General features: G+C 43.3%; 1 protein-coding gene across 1 annotated transcript in view; it reads right to left on the bottom strand.

The window, feature by feature from the left end:
• KCNH8 (potassium voltage-gated channel subfamily H member 8) overlaps nt 1-13578 on the bottom strand; it is a 479646-nt gene that overhangs the window by 69927 nt on the left and 396141 nt on the right. Inside the window, exon 11 of the mRNA XM_055570028.1 lies at nt 12866-13080. Within this exon, the coding sequence (XP_055426003.1) occupies nt 12866-13080 (215 nt within the window). The remainder of the gene's footprint in view (nt 1-12865; nt 13081-13578) is intronic.

The following is a 13578-nucleotide window of genomic DNA, read 5'->3' as shown; positions in this document are numbered from 1 at the left end:
AGGTTATAAAGCCATCATCTCTCTGAGGCTAGAGCCCAAGCAGAAGAAACAGAGCTTCAGGGCTAGAGGGGAGTGTAAACCTAGAGTTCTGGGGAGTCCAGTCCTCCTTAAGATCAACTTTTTATTCCTATTGTGCATTTTTAGTATAAAAGAAAATATTGTGAATGATTGGGCCAAAAACTGTTGGGTGCTACAGATGTGAGACTGACCATGGTGGAGGGCATGAAGCCGTTAGCACAGCAAACACTGAGAAGAGGAGAGGACACTGGAGTGACCTTGCTGCAGCCCGAGCAAACAGGGTGGGCCGCCACACGTAAGAAATTCAGCAGCAGCTGCATTTCCTCAGTGCCACGAGCCAGACAGCGGTGCCAGGCCCCGAGGACTCGGACTGAGACATCGTCCCTCCCTTCAAGGTGCTGTGCTTGCCACGCCTTCTTTTTTTCTTCTGGACATTATGAAAGTATGATAACACATTTATAGGAGACTTGGAAAATAAGAACAAAGTTACATATAGTTCCACTATATATTACAGTTATTTTAAGTAGACAAATTAAGATTTTTAGTTAGAGTTTCAATATCAAAGTTTCAAAAACGAATAGAATGAATAAACAGAAAAGTAGAAGGATGTGGTAGGCCTGAAAAGCACCATGAACTGATTCACAGGGTTAAGATTTGTACAATTTTCACACAATAGCAGGGTACAAATTCTATTCACGTTCCCATAGACTATAAACCAGGAACTACTGGAACATATCCAGGGACATAAAACAAGGTGCAAAAATTTCATGGTCCAAAGGTACTGAAATCATACAGAGTCTGTTCTCTTATCACTGTGGAATTATGTTAGAAATCAACATCAAAAAATAATTCAAAATAACCCACATATTTTGAAGTACAGTCTCTTTACCAAAAGAGATCTTAGGCTTAGCCATTGACAGTCTCAATTAAGTTAAAAGACTGAGAAAACATGGAGGGTGATTGTGAAGAAGAAAGCATTTAAATGAGAAATTAATATCAAAGACACTTAAAAAGCCCCATACTGCATGTATTTGGAAATTAAATTTCACTTTTAAATGATGAGCATATATCTAAGAAGCCAGAATAAGGAAAATTAGAGAATACTTTTAACAGGATAAAAATAAAAAGAGAATTTATCAGAATTTGTTGCCTACAGCTAATGTTGCTCAAAGCAACTAAATACGAGTTTGCCATACCTTCTGAATTCACTGGAAAACACTTGTGTGTTTTAGAAAGTAAAATGTACACAGGACGCACGTAAAATTTCCAGACCATTACGTGCTGAGCTTTCCCCAGCATATCTGACGGGGTTGCAAGCATCGTAAAAATGTAGGGGGCGGACACGGTTCACCGGAAGACGCTTCCAGGAAGGGTTTTGCTCCCTAAGGGAGGAAATACACAACCGGCAAGATGCTTGTTCAGCCTGGGATGACGAGAAAAGCTGACATGGTAAAATGCCATGCGAGTCCTTCAATGCGCAGTTTTCTAAGAACAATGGTCTCAGAAAGGTGTGGAATGAATGCTGTCCTCTTGTTACGTGAGACCGCACATGCGGTCTACCTACACTCAGGCTACTCTTGGAGAGCTAAGCATCTGGGCTGTCAGATGTGATTTTTAAAATTATTACTATTCACTAAATCATCTTCAAGAAAATTGCTTCCAAGCAGCCCCATCTTATTTCAGACTGAAATGGGGACTAAATTTAAACCAAGTCCCTCCTTTGGAAATAACCCTCTTTTCAGTTTAATCTTGAAATAAATTGTAATACAGAAAGCCAGAGATATTGGCAAATCACAGACTTCACTCGAAAGACCCATTCAGGCTTCTCTTTTATCTAAGGGAAAAAGCAAGGAGTTGAACCTCATGGACAGAGTACAGCTTAATTATAGAAGAGACTGCCTAGTGCCAAAGATCCAGTGGGCACAACTCAGTGCCCAGGAGTTAGAGGCTTTTCCCAAGGATATTTGCATCTGAGATAGGGCTGCCTTCTGAAAACATAAAACTCAAAGATTCACTTTTGCATATTAAAGACATGGGGTCCATACCCAAATAGAAATATAAATTCATATTCTGGTGTCATTGAGGCTAATTCTGATTAAGAAATATGAGGAATGCTTGACCATCATATATATTACAGACCTTATGCCTCAGTTTACCACTAAGGGCAACAGATGTGTATCACATTCTGATCAAATATTTTATAACCATAGATAAGATGCTCTACTAGACTCTGGAGTTTTCCACATGTTCGTCTCATCCAAAAAATTAGTGGCCTCATGCTGTGGGCAATAAAAATGAGGTGAATAACAGTTAAGAATGATTTTACATTTAACAGTATTAGTGTTTCATAGTTAATCCGTTTCTACAGAAAATATGTGTGTTAGCTTAGATTTGAAGACAGATATATATTTTTTTCATCTTAACACAACCCAGCATACCAAATCACCTGGAGGAATTACATTACCTATGCAGCAAGAGGTTTTTTTTCCCCTATCATTTTTTTTCCTATTATTTTTCTACGCCTTTTGAAAACCTCTTGTCTTGAACTTAGGGGAAGTGAAAAAAATCTGTTTTGCAATTTAGCAGTTCTTTCAAATCCTACTACTGGTACTGTCTTTGGTTTTGTTACTTCTAAGATATGTAATTCTAAATTTCCACATCTTCATTTACTGGCTATATAGGCTGCTGTCTTCAGGAATTTATTCATTTTAACAATTCATTTCACATAGGCTCCAGGTTTTAAACTAAATTTCTGACAATTACTGATTCAGGTATTAAATAGATATTAAATGTTGATTTTGAATTATGCTCTGACTTAGGCACTGAAGATATACATGGAACAAGACAAAGCCTTCATAGACATTCTGGCAGGAGAAACTGACAATGAACAAGAAAGTATACATATCAATTAACACATTTTGTTAAAGGCTTTGAAAAAGATAAATAAGGTGAAGTGGCAGGATAACTGGGAGAGGCCAGCTCCAGGGCAGATGGTCAGGTAAAGAAAAGGCAGTCACGCAAAGGCCCTGAGGCATGAGAGGCGCCGGAAACCCGGCGCACATAAGGAAAGAAAGCAAGCCAGTCTGTCGGAGTGCGATGCTGGACACTAGATGACATCGGACGTAGGGCTTCCCTGGTGGCTCAGTGGTAAGGAGTCCACCTGCCAAGGCAGGAGGCACGGGTTTGATCCCTGATCCAGGAAGATCCCATGCGCCACGGAGCCACCGAGCCTGTATCACGGCAACTACTGAGCCTGTGCCCCAGGGCCCAGTGCCCACGTGCCCTAGAGTCTGTGCTTTGCAACAAGAGAAGCCGCCACGAGAGCGTGCTCCACAACCAGCATGCAGCCCAGCTCTCCGCAGCTGCAGAAAAGCCTGCACAGCAACAGAGACCCAGCAGCTACAGAAAAGCCTGCACGGCAACAGAGACCCAGCACCGCCAGACATAAAACGAATAAAAGTTGTAAAAGGTACCAGGTGTAATGCTGGACACAAGAGGACATCAGATGCATGAGACAAGTTTGAAAGACAGGCAGGAGTTGAAGGCAGAGACTCTTGAAAGTCATGGGAAGAAGTCTGGATTTTACTAACAGTTTGTAAGGGCCCACTGAAATACTTTAAGCAACTGAATGACATGATCCAATTTATATTTTGAAAGGGTTTCTCCCACAGACTTGAGGAAAGAGGCTGGTAAGGGTTTAAGAGTAGAGATAAGGACAAGGGCAAGGAGTCTTCACAGGGGACGCTCCTGCATCCCACGATGCCACTTCTTCAAGATACAGAAACAAAGTCTACATGCGTTTAGGATAAAAACTCTACAAAAAATAGACACATAGGGAATGTGAGCTTTGCAGGTGGCGCTAGTGGGAAAGAACCTACCTGCCAATGTAGGAGACCTAAGAAATGTGAGTTCCATCCCTGGATTGGGAAGAACCCCTGGAGGAGGGCCGTGCACCCCACTCCAGTATTCTTGCCTGGAGAATTGCATGGACAGAGGCGACTGGTGGGCTACAGTCCATAGGGTTGCAAAGAGTCACACAACTGAAGCGACTTAGCATGCATGCACCCTCAACATCATAAAGTTGATATATGAAAAATCCACAGCTTACACCATACTCTGGTATAAAGCTGAAAGGTTTCCTTCTAAGCCAGAGAACAAAACAAGAACGCCCACTCTCATGTTTTATTTAACTTAGTGTTGGAAGTCTTAGCTACGGCAATCAGATAAGGAAAAAAAAAGTCATCCAAATTAAAGAAGACGTATAATTGTCAGCATTTCTAGGTAGCATGTACTATATATAGAACTGTCCCCCCAGAAGCTGTTAGAACTAATAAATAAGTAAAGTAGCAAGATACAAAATTAATATACAGAAATCTATTGCATTTCTATACACTGATAAGAAACTATCAGAAAGAGAAATAAAGAAAACAATCCCATTTATACCTGCAAGAAAGAGAACAAAATACTTAGGGATAAATTTAACCAAGGAGGTAAAAGACTTGTGTTCTGAAAATTGTACATTGAGGAAAGAAAGATGACATGAACAAGTGGAAAATTATATTGTGCTCAAGGATTGATGGGGGCTTCCCTGGCAGCTCAGTGGTAAAGAATCCACCTATCAATGCAGGAGATGCAGGCTCAATCCCTGGGTTGGGAAGATCCCCTGGAGAAGGAAATGGCAACCCACCCCAGTATTGTTGCCTGGAAGATCTCTGACGGAGGAGCCTGGTGGGCTGCAGGCCACGGGGTTGCAAAACAGACACGACTTAGCAACGAAACAACAACAATAACGTGGACGGGAAGAATTGATGTCATTAAAATGGTCACACTGCGTAAAGCAACCTGCAGATTCAGTGCACTCCCTATCAGAATATCAGTGACATTTTCCACAAAACTAGAATAAAAACATCCTAAAATTTTTTTGGAACCACAAAAAGTCTCAAACAACCAAAGCAATTTTGAGAAAGAGGAACAAAGCTAAAGATAATCATGCTCCCAGACTGAAATTATGCTAGAGACCTAGTACTCAAAGAGCACGGTCCTGGCCCAGAAGCAGACATAAAGCTCAGTGGAGCAGAGTGGAGAGCCAGGGGTCAGCCACACTCATATGGTCAATTAATCTATGACAAAGGAGGAGGGATTATTCAACAGGGAAAAGGTCTCTTCAAAAAATGGTATTGGGCAAAGTGGATAGCTACATGCAAAAGAATGAAATCGGATCACTGTTTTATACCTTATACAAAAATGGACTAAAGATTTAAATGTAGGACCTAGAGCTCCTGGAAGGAAACAGGCAGGAGCTTCTTTGACACTGATCTTAGCAGTGTGTTTTTTGGATGTGTCTCCTCAGGCAAAGGAAACAAAAGCGAAAGTAAACAAATGGGACCGCGCTGCACTAAGAAGCTCTCACGTGGGAGGAGACCATCAACAAAACCAAGAGACAAACACTGAGCGGGAGAAGGCGTTTGTAAATTACATATCCAAGAAAGGGTTGATACAAAAATATAGAAGGGATTTATATAACTCAATTTCAAAACCCCAAACATCCCAATTAAGAAATGGGCAAAAGACGTAAAATACTTTTCCAAAGAAGGCATGCAGAAGGCCAACAGGCACCTGAAAAGATGCTCAAATAACTCACTGGGGTAATGAGCTACAGCCCACGCCTGTAAGAATGCCCGTCATTAAAGGAGACAACAAATGGCAGGTGTTGGCGAGGCTGTGGAGGAGAGGAGCCCGCAGGTGCTGCTGGCGGAAATTAAATGTAAATATGGCCACTAAAGAAAACGGTGTGGAAGCTCCTCAAAGAACGTAGAACAGAAATACGTGTGTGTGCTCAGCTGTGCACGACCCAACAATTCTGAGTATTTATCTGAAGAAGATGAAAACACGGGTGTGGACAGATCCATGCGCCCTGTAATCACTGCGCGCTGCTTACTACAACCGAGACACGCAAGCAGCCTGGCGTCCAGCGACAGGTGGATGGACGAGGAGGGCGCGGCGTGCTGCGCGGGGAGCATACTGGGCAGAAAAATGATCAAACCCTGGCGCTTGCCGCAGCACGGCGAACCTGCAGAGTATTTCGCTATGTGAAATAAGTCAGGCAGGAAAACACGCTCCGTTTGAGTCTTACAGGTAGAACCTAAACGACAATACAAAAAACCAAAACGGAATAAAACAGAAACACACCGGTGGTTGCCAGAGGGGAGAGGGTTCGGGTTTGGGTGGGGAGTAAAGTAGGTGAGAGGGGCTGAGAGGGAAACACTCCTGGCTACGTGAAAAAAACAAAACAAAACCAAACTTCTGGCGACAAAATGAATAAGTCGCAGGGATATATCATTATACTTACGGACTTACAGCCAATAATATTGTAACAGCTTTGTACGGTGCTGGATGATTTACTGTAGTGATCATTTCATAAGATCTAAAAATATTGAATCACTATGTTGCACATCTTAATTTAATATTGTTTGTTAATTATAACTCAATTTAAAGAAAAAGAATAGATGCATGGAGAACCATTACATCACTTGTCTTTGGTCATGGTCAGGGAGAAACGTCTCAGCGTGTAACTCCCCTCTATACACCGCCTACAGGGGGGTGAGAGCAAGTTGACTCTTCGTTAGTATGAAACTTTTATATTTAATTATGTTTAACATACAGGTGTTATCTAATGCATGTAACCACTCTGGGAAGCTTTCCATTAATTGTGTCTATACATGTGCTTGTTTCACTCAGGAGTCAAGATTATGGGGTGTGCAGTTATGTAGCTACACGGCTGATGCCTGGTGCTTGGTGTGTAGAGAGTGTATTGCTCAGGGGGTTGGAGTATTGTGATGGATCAACCCACCATAAACTACCCCCGTAGCACCGAAGACGTCAAAAGTGGAGAGGGGCTGCTAAACATGGGTGCTCCTCCAGGCTCCCTTGTCTCTGTTCAGGAATCTGCTCTAAACTTCGGGGTAACCTCTTGTGCTCTCGTGGAGATGGCACTTTCAGCACCTTCACCCAGAGGCCCCTGACCCTCAGGACCCTAGGGAGCTCTCTCTCCTGTTACTAGAGAGACGGGAGACTGAAGGAGGAGACTACTTTTTATGCTGATCAGATTATATGAAATAATAGAAAACTGAGGGAAAAAATGGAGTAACCAACACACTTAAAATGTAATAAGCTTCCCGTCAAAGAAATGGTCAGAAGACCTAAATAAACATGTCTCCAAAGAAGACACACTGATGGCCAGTGCGCACACACAGAGTCTCAATATCACTGATTATTAGAGAAATGCAAATCAAAACTACAATGAGGTATCATCTCACAGCAATGAGAACGACCATCATGAAAAAACTGCAGTCAGTAAGTGGTAAAGAGGGTGTGGAGAAAAGGGAGCCCACCCACACTGCTGGTGTGGCTGTGACTGGGTGCAGCCACCGTAGAGAAGAGAAAGAGGGCTCCTTAAAAACTAAACAGAGTCAGATCCGGCAACCCCGCTCCTCGGCATGGATCTGGAAAAGATGAAACCCTAACTCAAAAAGATACATGCACCTCAGCGTTCACAGCAGCACCATTTACAATAGCCAAGATTCGGGAGCAACCCAAATGTCCATCAACAGAGGAATGGATAAAAAAGATGTGGCACATATACACAACAGAATACTACTCAGCCACAAAAATGAATAAAGTAACGCCATTCGCAGCAACATGGATGAACCTGGAGGTTATCATATGACATCGCTTATGTGTGCAATCTAAAAAAATGAACGTGTTTACAAAACAGAAACACAGAGACAGAAAACACACTAGGGCGACCAAGGGGAAGGTGGGGAGGGCTAAGTTAGGAGTCTGGGATTAACAAACACACTGTGTCAGATATGAAACCAATCAACCACAAGGCCCTGCTGCAGAGCCAGGGGGCCGCACTCAGTGTCACATGGTGCCCTACGCTGGAAAAGAACCCGAAAAAGAACACGTGCATATGTGAGGCTGAATCACAGCTGTACTGGGATTGTTGTACGTCTGAAACATTGTAAGTCAGCTATAATTCAATTACTGCTGCTGCTAAGTTGCTTCAGTCGTGTCCGACTCTGTGCGACCCCATAGACAGAAGCCCACCAGGCTCCCCCGTCTCTGGGATTCTCCAGGCAAGAACACTGGAGTGGGTTGTCATTTCCTTCTCCCATGCATGAAAGTGAAAAGTGAAAGTGAAGCCGCTCAGTTGTGTCCGACTCTTAGCGACCCCATGGACTGCAGCCTACCAGGCTCCTCCGTCCATGGGATTTTCCAGGCAAGAGTCCTGGAGTGGGTTGCCAGTGCCTTCTCCGATACTTCAACTAAAAAAATGGCAAAACATTTCAGGACCTCCCTGGCAATCCAGTGGTTAGGAATCCATGCGTCCACTGCAGGGGGCATGGGTTTGATCCCTGGTTAGAGAACTAAGATCCCTGTATGCCATGCGGCACAGCCAAAAAAAATTAAAAAAAAAATGAGTTTCATCGAAATGAGTTTCTTACCCCTGGTAAGGTAAAACAGGCATTGGCATTCGTTGCTCCACAGCCACACCAGCAGGTCAGAGTCCGTTACGTTCACACCCAGAAGGTGTCTACGTGCGACCATGTCAATATCTGATCTTCCGTGTATTAGCACTACTAACTTTGGAAACCTTATTTTAGATACTCTTCAGTCATTAGTTATGACTGAATTCTAACGTTAAGGCAAACTAAATTTCACAACCAACAACTGATGAGTCTGTGCTAAAACCAGTTTTATAGGGTTTACCATGAGAAGCTGTGAAGCAAATTTCTCATAATCTCCATAGACAGAAATAGCTGAATTAATCTATGTCATTATTGGGCTCATCAGGAGATACAAATAAGGACAAACATATAAAATGCACAGAGTGCATAAAATGAGTAATTAGCACGAGGTCAGAAAGTCCTAGCTTGCCTTTTCACAAACTCAGAACACGTTTTATACATTTTAATTAACTGGATGAGCTGCCATTCTAAAGTTACACAGTTTATCAGAGTTCTAGATTCATAGCTCACTGTGACATGCATAACTTTCGACTATCTCTTAAAACACTTTGTTTTTATTTCAAAACGGGTTGATGATCAGTCCACTCTTTATCCAGATATTCTGGTAACACTCTCTGTCACCTGATACTTTATGAGCACTTGTGAGAGAAGGTACATCCAGAAGGCAAGATCAGAAAGACACAAACCAATCAGAGAGAGACTTAAATCCTATCAGACACAGTGGGGAATCTGGGGATGAAGGCAGAGGATGAAGATAGGAGAGGAGGGGAAAGCAGAAATCAAGGGCTGAACGGCGTGGCAGAGGGGCCATAGGCGCTTTAAGGGCAAGGATAGAGTGAAGTTATATCTACACTGTTTGCATTTCCATGATGCAAATGTTCCTCCTTCTAGAATCCCTAGACCAAACTTTCACAAAGGATTCAACCCACTGGAAACTCTGTGTGATTGGATACTTTTGCCTGTGTGGGTGTGGAAACTAAGGACAGGGGCTGGGTCCACCTTGGTCTGACACGGGAGCAGTTGCAGCCATGATCATAGGTAATCGTCAGAATAGAAGCCCCACACCCCGCCAAAGTCACAGTATCCTTAGAAATAGCACAAGATTCTATACATATGCATCAATGGGAAAGAGACAGAGGGAGGGGATAAATGTATACATACAGCAGAAACTAATACAACATTGAAAAGCAATTATACCCCAATTAAAAAAATAGCACAAGACTATTTTTAGCCTATTAGACTATTTTTAGACTAGTTTTAATCTCCCCAGGATTATAAAATTATTGGTAAGTATGGTCCAAATTTATCTAGCCTGTAAAAGGCATAGCAACCCAGGATCTCGGTGGTTTTGTCACTGAGTCATGTGGGACTCTTTGCGACTCCATGGACTGTAGCCCACCAGGCTCCTCTTCCATGGATTCCCCAGGCAGGAACACGGGAGTGGGCTGCCATGCCGTCCTCCAGGGGATCTTCCCAACCCACAGACAGAACCCAGGTTTCCTGTGTTTCAGATGGTCTCCTGCATTGCAGGTGGATTCTTTACCAACTGAGCTACCAGAATCTTGAATATAGTGTAAATGTAAATTCTGAGTGATACAAGATTAGGAACTATAAAAAATAAAGATTTCAGAGCTCCAGTTCCCATTTGCCCTTAAAAATGTAGCTCAGAGGGGTCCTCTGTATAGAAGCATAAGTTTTTGTTTCAGCCATAGTGAAATAGCTAGTATTGAACTAAAAATAATTATAAAGCTGGACAAAACACATGAAAATAACTGTTTAAAAGCAATGGAGAACAACCAACTCAGGTCAGACTTGAAGGGCTATGACCCCTGAGAAAATGGAAGTCCATCAGTATGTAGGCCAGAATCCACTTTGGGGAGCCTTTCCCCTCTCCAAGGGAACTTCCTCCCCCAGGGATCGAACCCAGGTCTCCCACATTGCAGGTGGATTCTTTACCAGCCGAGCCACCAGGGAAGCCCTGAAGGTCATGTTTATCTAAGCGTTTTTCTGAGGGAATCTATTGCTTCACTGTGGGGCGGCAGAGAGTAGGAGAGAGAGGAGCAGTCTTCCTGGAGGAGAGCAATCCATTTGTCCCCAAACTCCCAGGATCTGAGGAGTGAATCCCAGGGAGGAGGCCCCCTCCTGTGCTGGCCCCCAGGGGTCAGCCAGCTCCTCACTTAGGGGCACGGGGCAGTCTCCAAGGAGCCCAGGGATTCGGTTCCCTCGTGATGCTCGGGGAGGCTCAGGCTGCAGGAAAGGCGTGTCAAATAGGAGGAGCTTTGGGCAACACCCAGGGATTTTAGCAGAGATTCCGAAACATGTCTTAGGGGTGAGAGCTGTACCACCAGGGTCGGGGCAAAACTGAAGCAGATCAACCTAACAAAGCCTAGGAGGAACTGTAGGCAGGGTGAAAGCGATTTGTTGGGTGCTCTGCCTGTCCCAGGAAAACATAACCCTATTAGAAGGAAAATAATACGAACGCTTTTTTCAAGAGTGGCTCAGATGGTAAAGAGTCTGCCTGCAGTGTGGGAGACCTGGGTTCGATTCCTGGGTCAGGAAGATCCTCTGGAGAAGAAAATGGCAACCCACTCCCGTATTCTTGCCTGGAAAATCCCATGGATGGAGGAGCCTGGGGGGCTACAGTCCATGGGGTTGCAAAGAGTCGGACACGACTGAGCGACTTTACTTTTTTCGTAAACAACATCTACATTGAAGCAAAGTCATGATATCTGTTTGAAAAATAGCAGGGGAAGGAAAGTGACCTCAAAAACAAAAAAACAACCCCTCCCCCAAAAAATAACAGATAAAGAAAAGAGTCTCATTGGCCTTTCAGACGCTGGAGGCTTAAAATCACTGTGATGAATGTTTCGGCAAAGACAAAAGGAGAATTAAAAATGGATTAAAGGTACGGCTCTTTAAAAGTAATTGAATGAAACGAATCTTGGGGTTGAGAGCCAATATTTTCCCTTTGTCCATGCTGAGGACACGTTGGCTCTCTCTCTGCTAGTGGTAAAGAACCTGACTGCCAGTGCCGGAGGCGCGGGTTCAATCCCTGGGTCGGGAAGATCCCCTGGAAGAGGATATATATAGGTGGGTTGCTATATAACCCATGGCAACCCACTCCAGTATCCTTGCCTGGAAATTTCCATGGCCAGAGGAGCTGTGTGTGTGATCACACACGTTACTTAACCATTCTGCATCTGTTTTCTGTCCTGTAAAACCTGACACTTAGCTTCAACAGAGGCTTTCGGCACTGAATAAAGCGCTTTACACTGACAGAGTCCTCAACACAAAAAGTTTTGAAATAAATATTTCCACCTCCTTTGCCATTTGCCTCCATCCATGGAGAGATGCACGCGTTCAAAACTGGTAATCCTGAGCTTCAGAAGGGGGCACCATCCATGTTCTGTCTGTCATTTGATGTCCTCAACCAAGAGGAAGTCAAACAACTTGGATTCCTTCTTTACCGACAGTTTGGAGAATGCTGATGACGATGTCCCCACAATATGGGTTAGTCAAAACAAGAGCCTCGCTTCTTAAACCCTTAGGGAAAAAAATCGAGACCAGCAAGTCTCTGGGGCAGAGCTCAAGGCAGCAGATGAAGGCGTCTGCTGATAGAGAGCGATACACACTCTGGCCTGCCTTCCAACAATCATTCCTATTAAGTCATTTGTCTCTCTGACACATTTAATGAAGTCATGTTCACGAGCAGCTTAATCACAGGACACAGTTTGGTACATATTTTGACAGGAAAGCTGTTTGTATAAACTGAAGCATGTAGCAAATATATAATTTCATAAAATGTCCATTATGCTTCCAGGGTGACAATCTTTGGTTTGAATCCTTTCATACATATTTACTCATTTTAAGACAGACTGTTTTGAGTCATGGTTAACAAATAAAAAGATATTCTTAAGCAAAATGCACGTCAAGCCAGTGGCGTAGGGAATACACCCCCATGTAGCAAACTCTGAACCATACGCCCTATCTGGAAATCTTTAAGTTCGGGAGAAATCACACCTCTCTAGCTAAATATTATATGCCCCCGACATTCATCCTGGTTATAAGCAAATGAAAATAAACAAGAAAAAAATTAAGAGAACTCCTCCATAAATCCTACTTTTCTAAAATATTGATAACATGCTCCCGGTTTGACTCCTGGCTAATTACCTAATTGCTCAATTAGTGACTGAACAGTCCCACCTTATCTGCTCAGAGACTTTTTGAAGTGAGGTCAGAACATGTTCTTTGCTGTTATAAATGATCTCCAGGCCCCGTGTGTTTGGATCTCAGCAGTAATTAGAAGGGAGACTTACATCACTCTCGTGACCTTCTCGAAGGTTGTATGTGAGGTCATGCTGAATGTCTTCCACAAATTTATGAGCATATTCTGGGTAAAGGTCCAGCACTTCAAAGAGTCCTTTGAGGATGATACACTGGAGATCACAGTAGGTTAGCGCCTTCACATCCGCGTTGGTCTTGATCACTTGGTCCTTAATTGATAGATTGGCTCCAATTAAATCCCCTTTCCCTTGAAACAGGGAGAAAAGAGACACGTCGCTTGAAAGACATCATTTGATTTACAGGCTTCATTTCTCTGAAATTACGCTCAAAGAAAAGAGCAACCTTTATCTGGGGCAGGGTTTCTCAGCCTGGGCAGGGTTGAGATTTGGGGCCCCATCATTCTGTGCTGGTGGGGGGAGCATTGGGTACAGGGTGGAATGTTTAGTGCATCTCACATCACCCACCCCCAGAGATAACAACCCCAAATATCTGCAGACATTGCCAAAGGTCCCTTGGCAATCTGAACCACACCTAGTCGAGAACACTCATCTTGAGAATAAAGCCTAGGAGACTGGGAGTTAGAAATTGTAGGTCACACATGGGCTCACATCAGTCCCCCGAAGGATTTGGTAAATGACTTTAGACAAAGCAGTTGACGATTTTGGTTACAGCTGCTTTGACTATTCAAAGGAAATAATAACAGTGCAGTTTTTCTGAGTAAAAATACTTTGGGATCTTGAAGTAA

Source organism: Bubalus kerabau, chromosome 2 (assembly GCF_029407905.1).
Source record: "Bubalus kerabau isolate K-KA32 ecotype Philippines breed swamp buffalo chromosome 2, PCC_UOA_SB_1v2, whole genome shotgun sequence".
NCBI lineage: Eukaryota > Metazoa > Chordata > Mammalia > Artiodactyla > Bovidae > Bubalus > Bubalus kerabau.
Note: the sequence above shows the minus strand (reverse complement) of the source record. Positions and strands in the feature narration are given on the sequence as shown.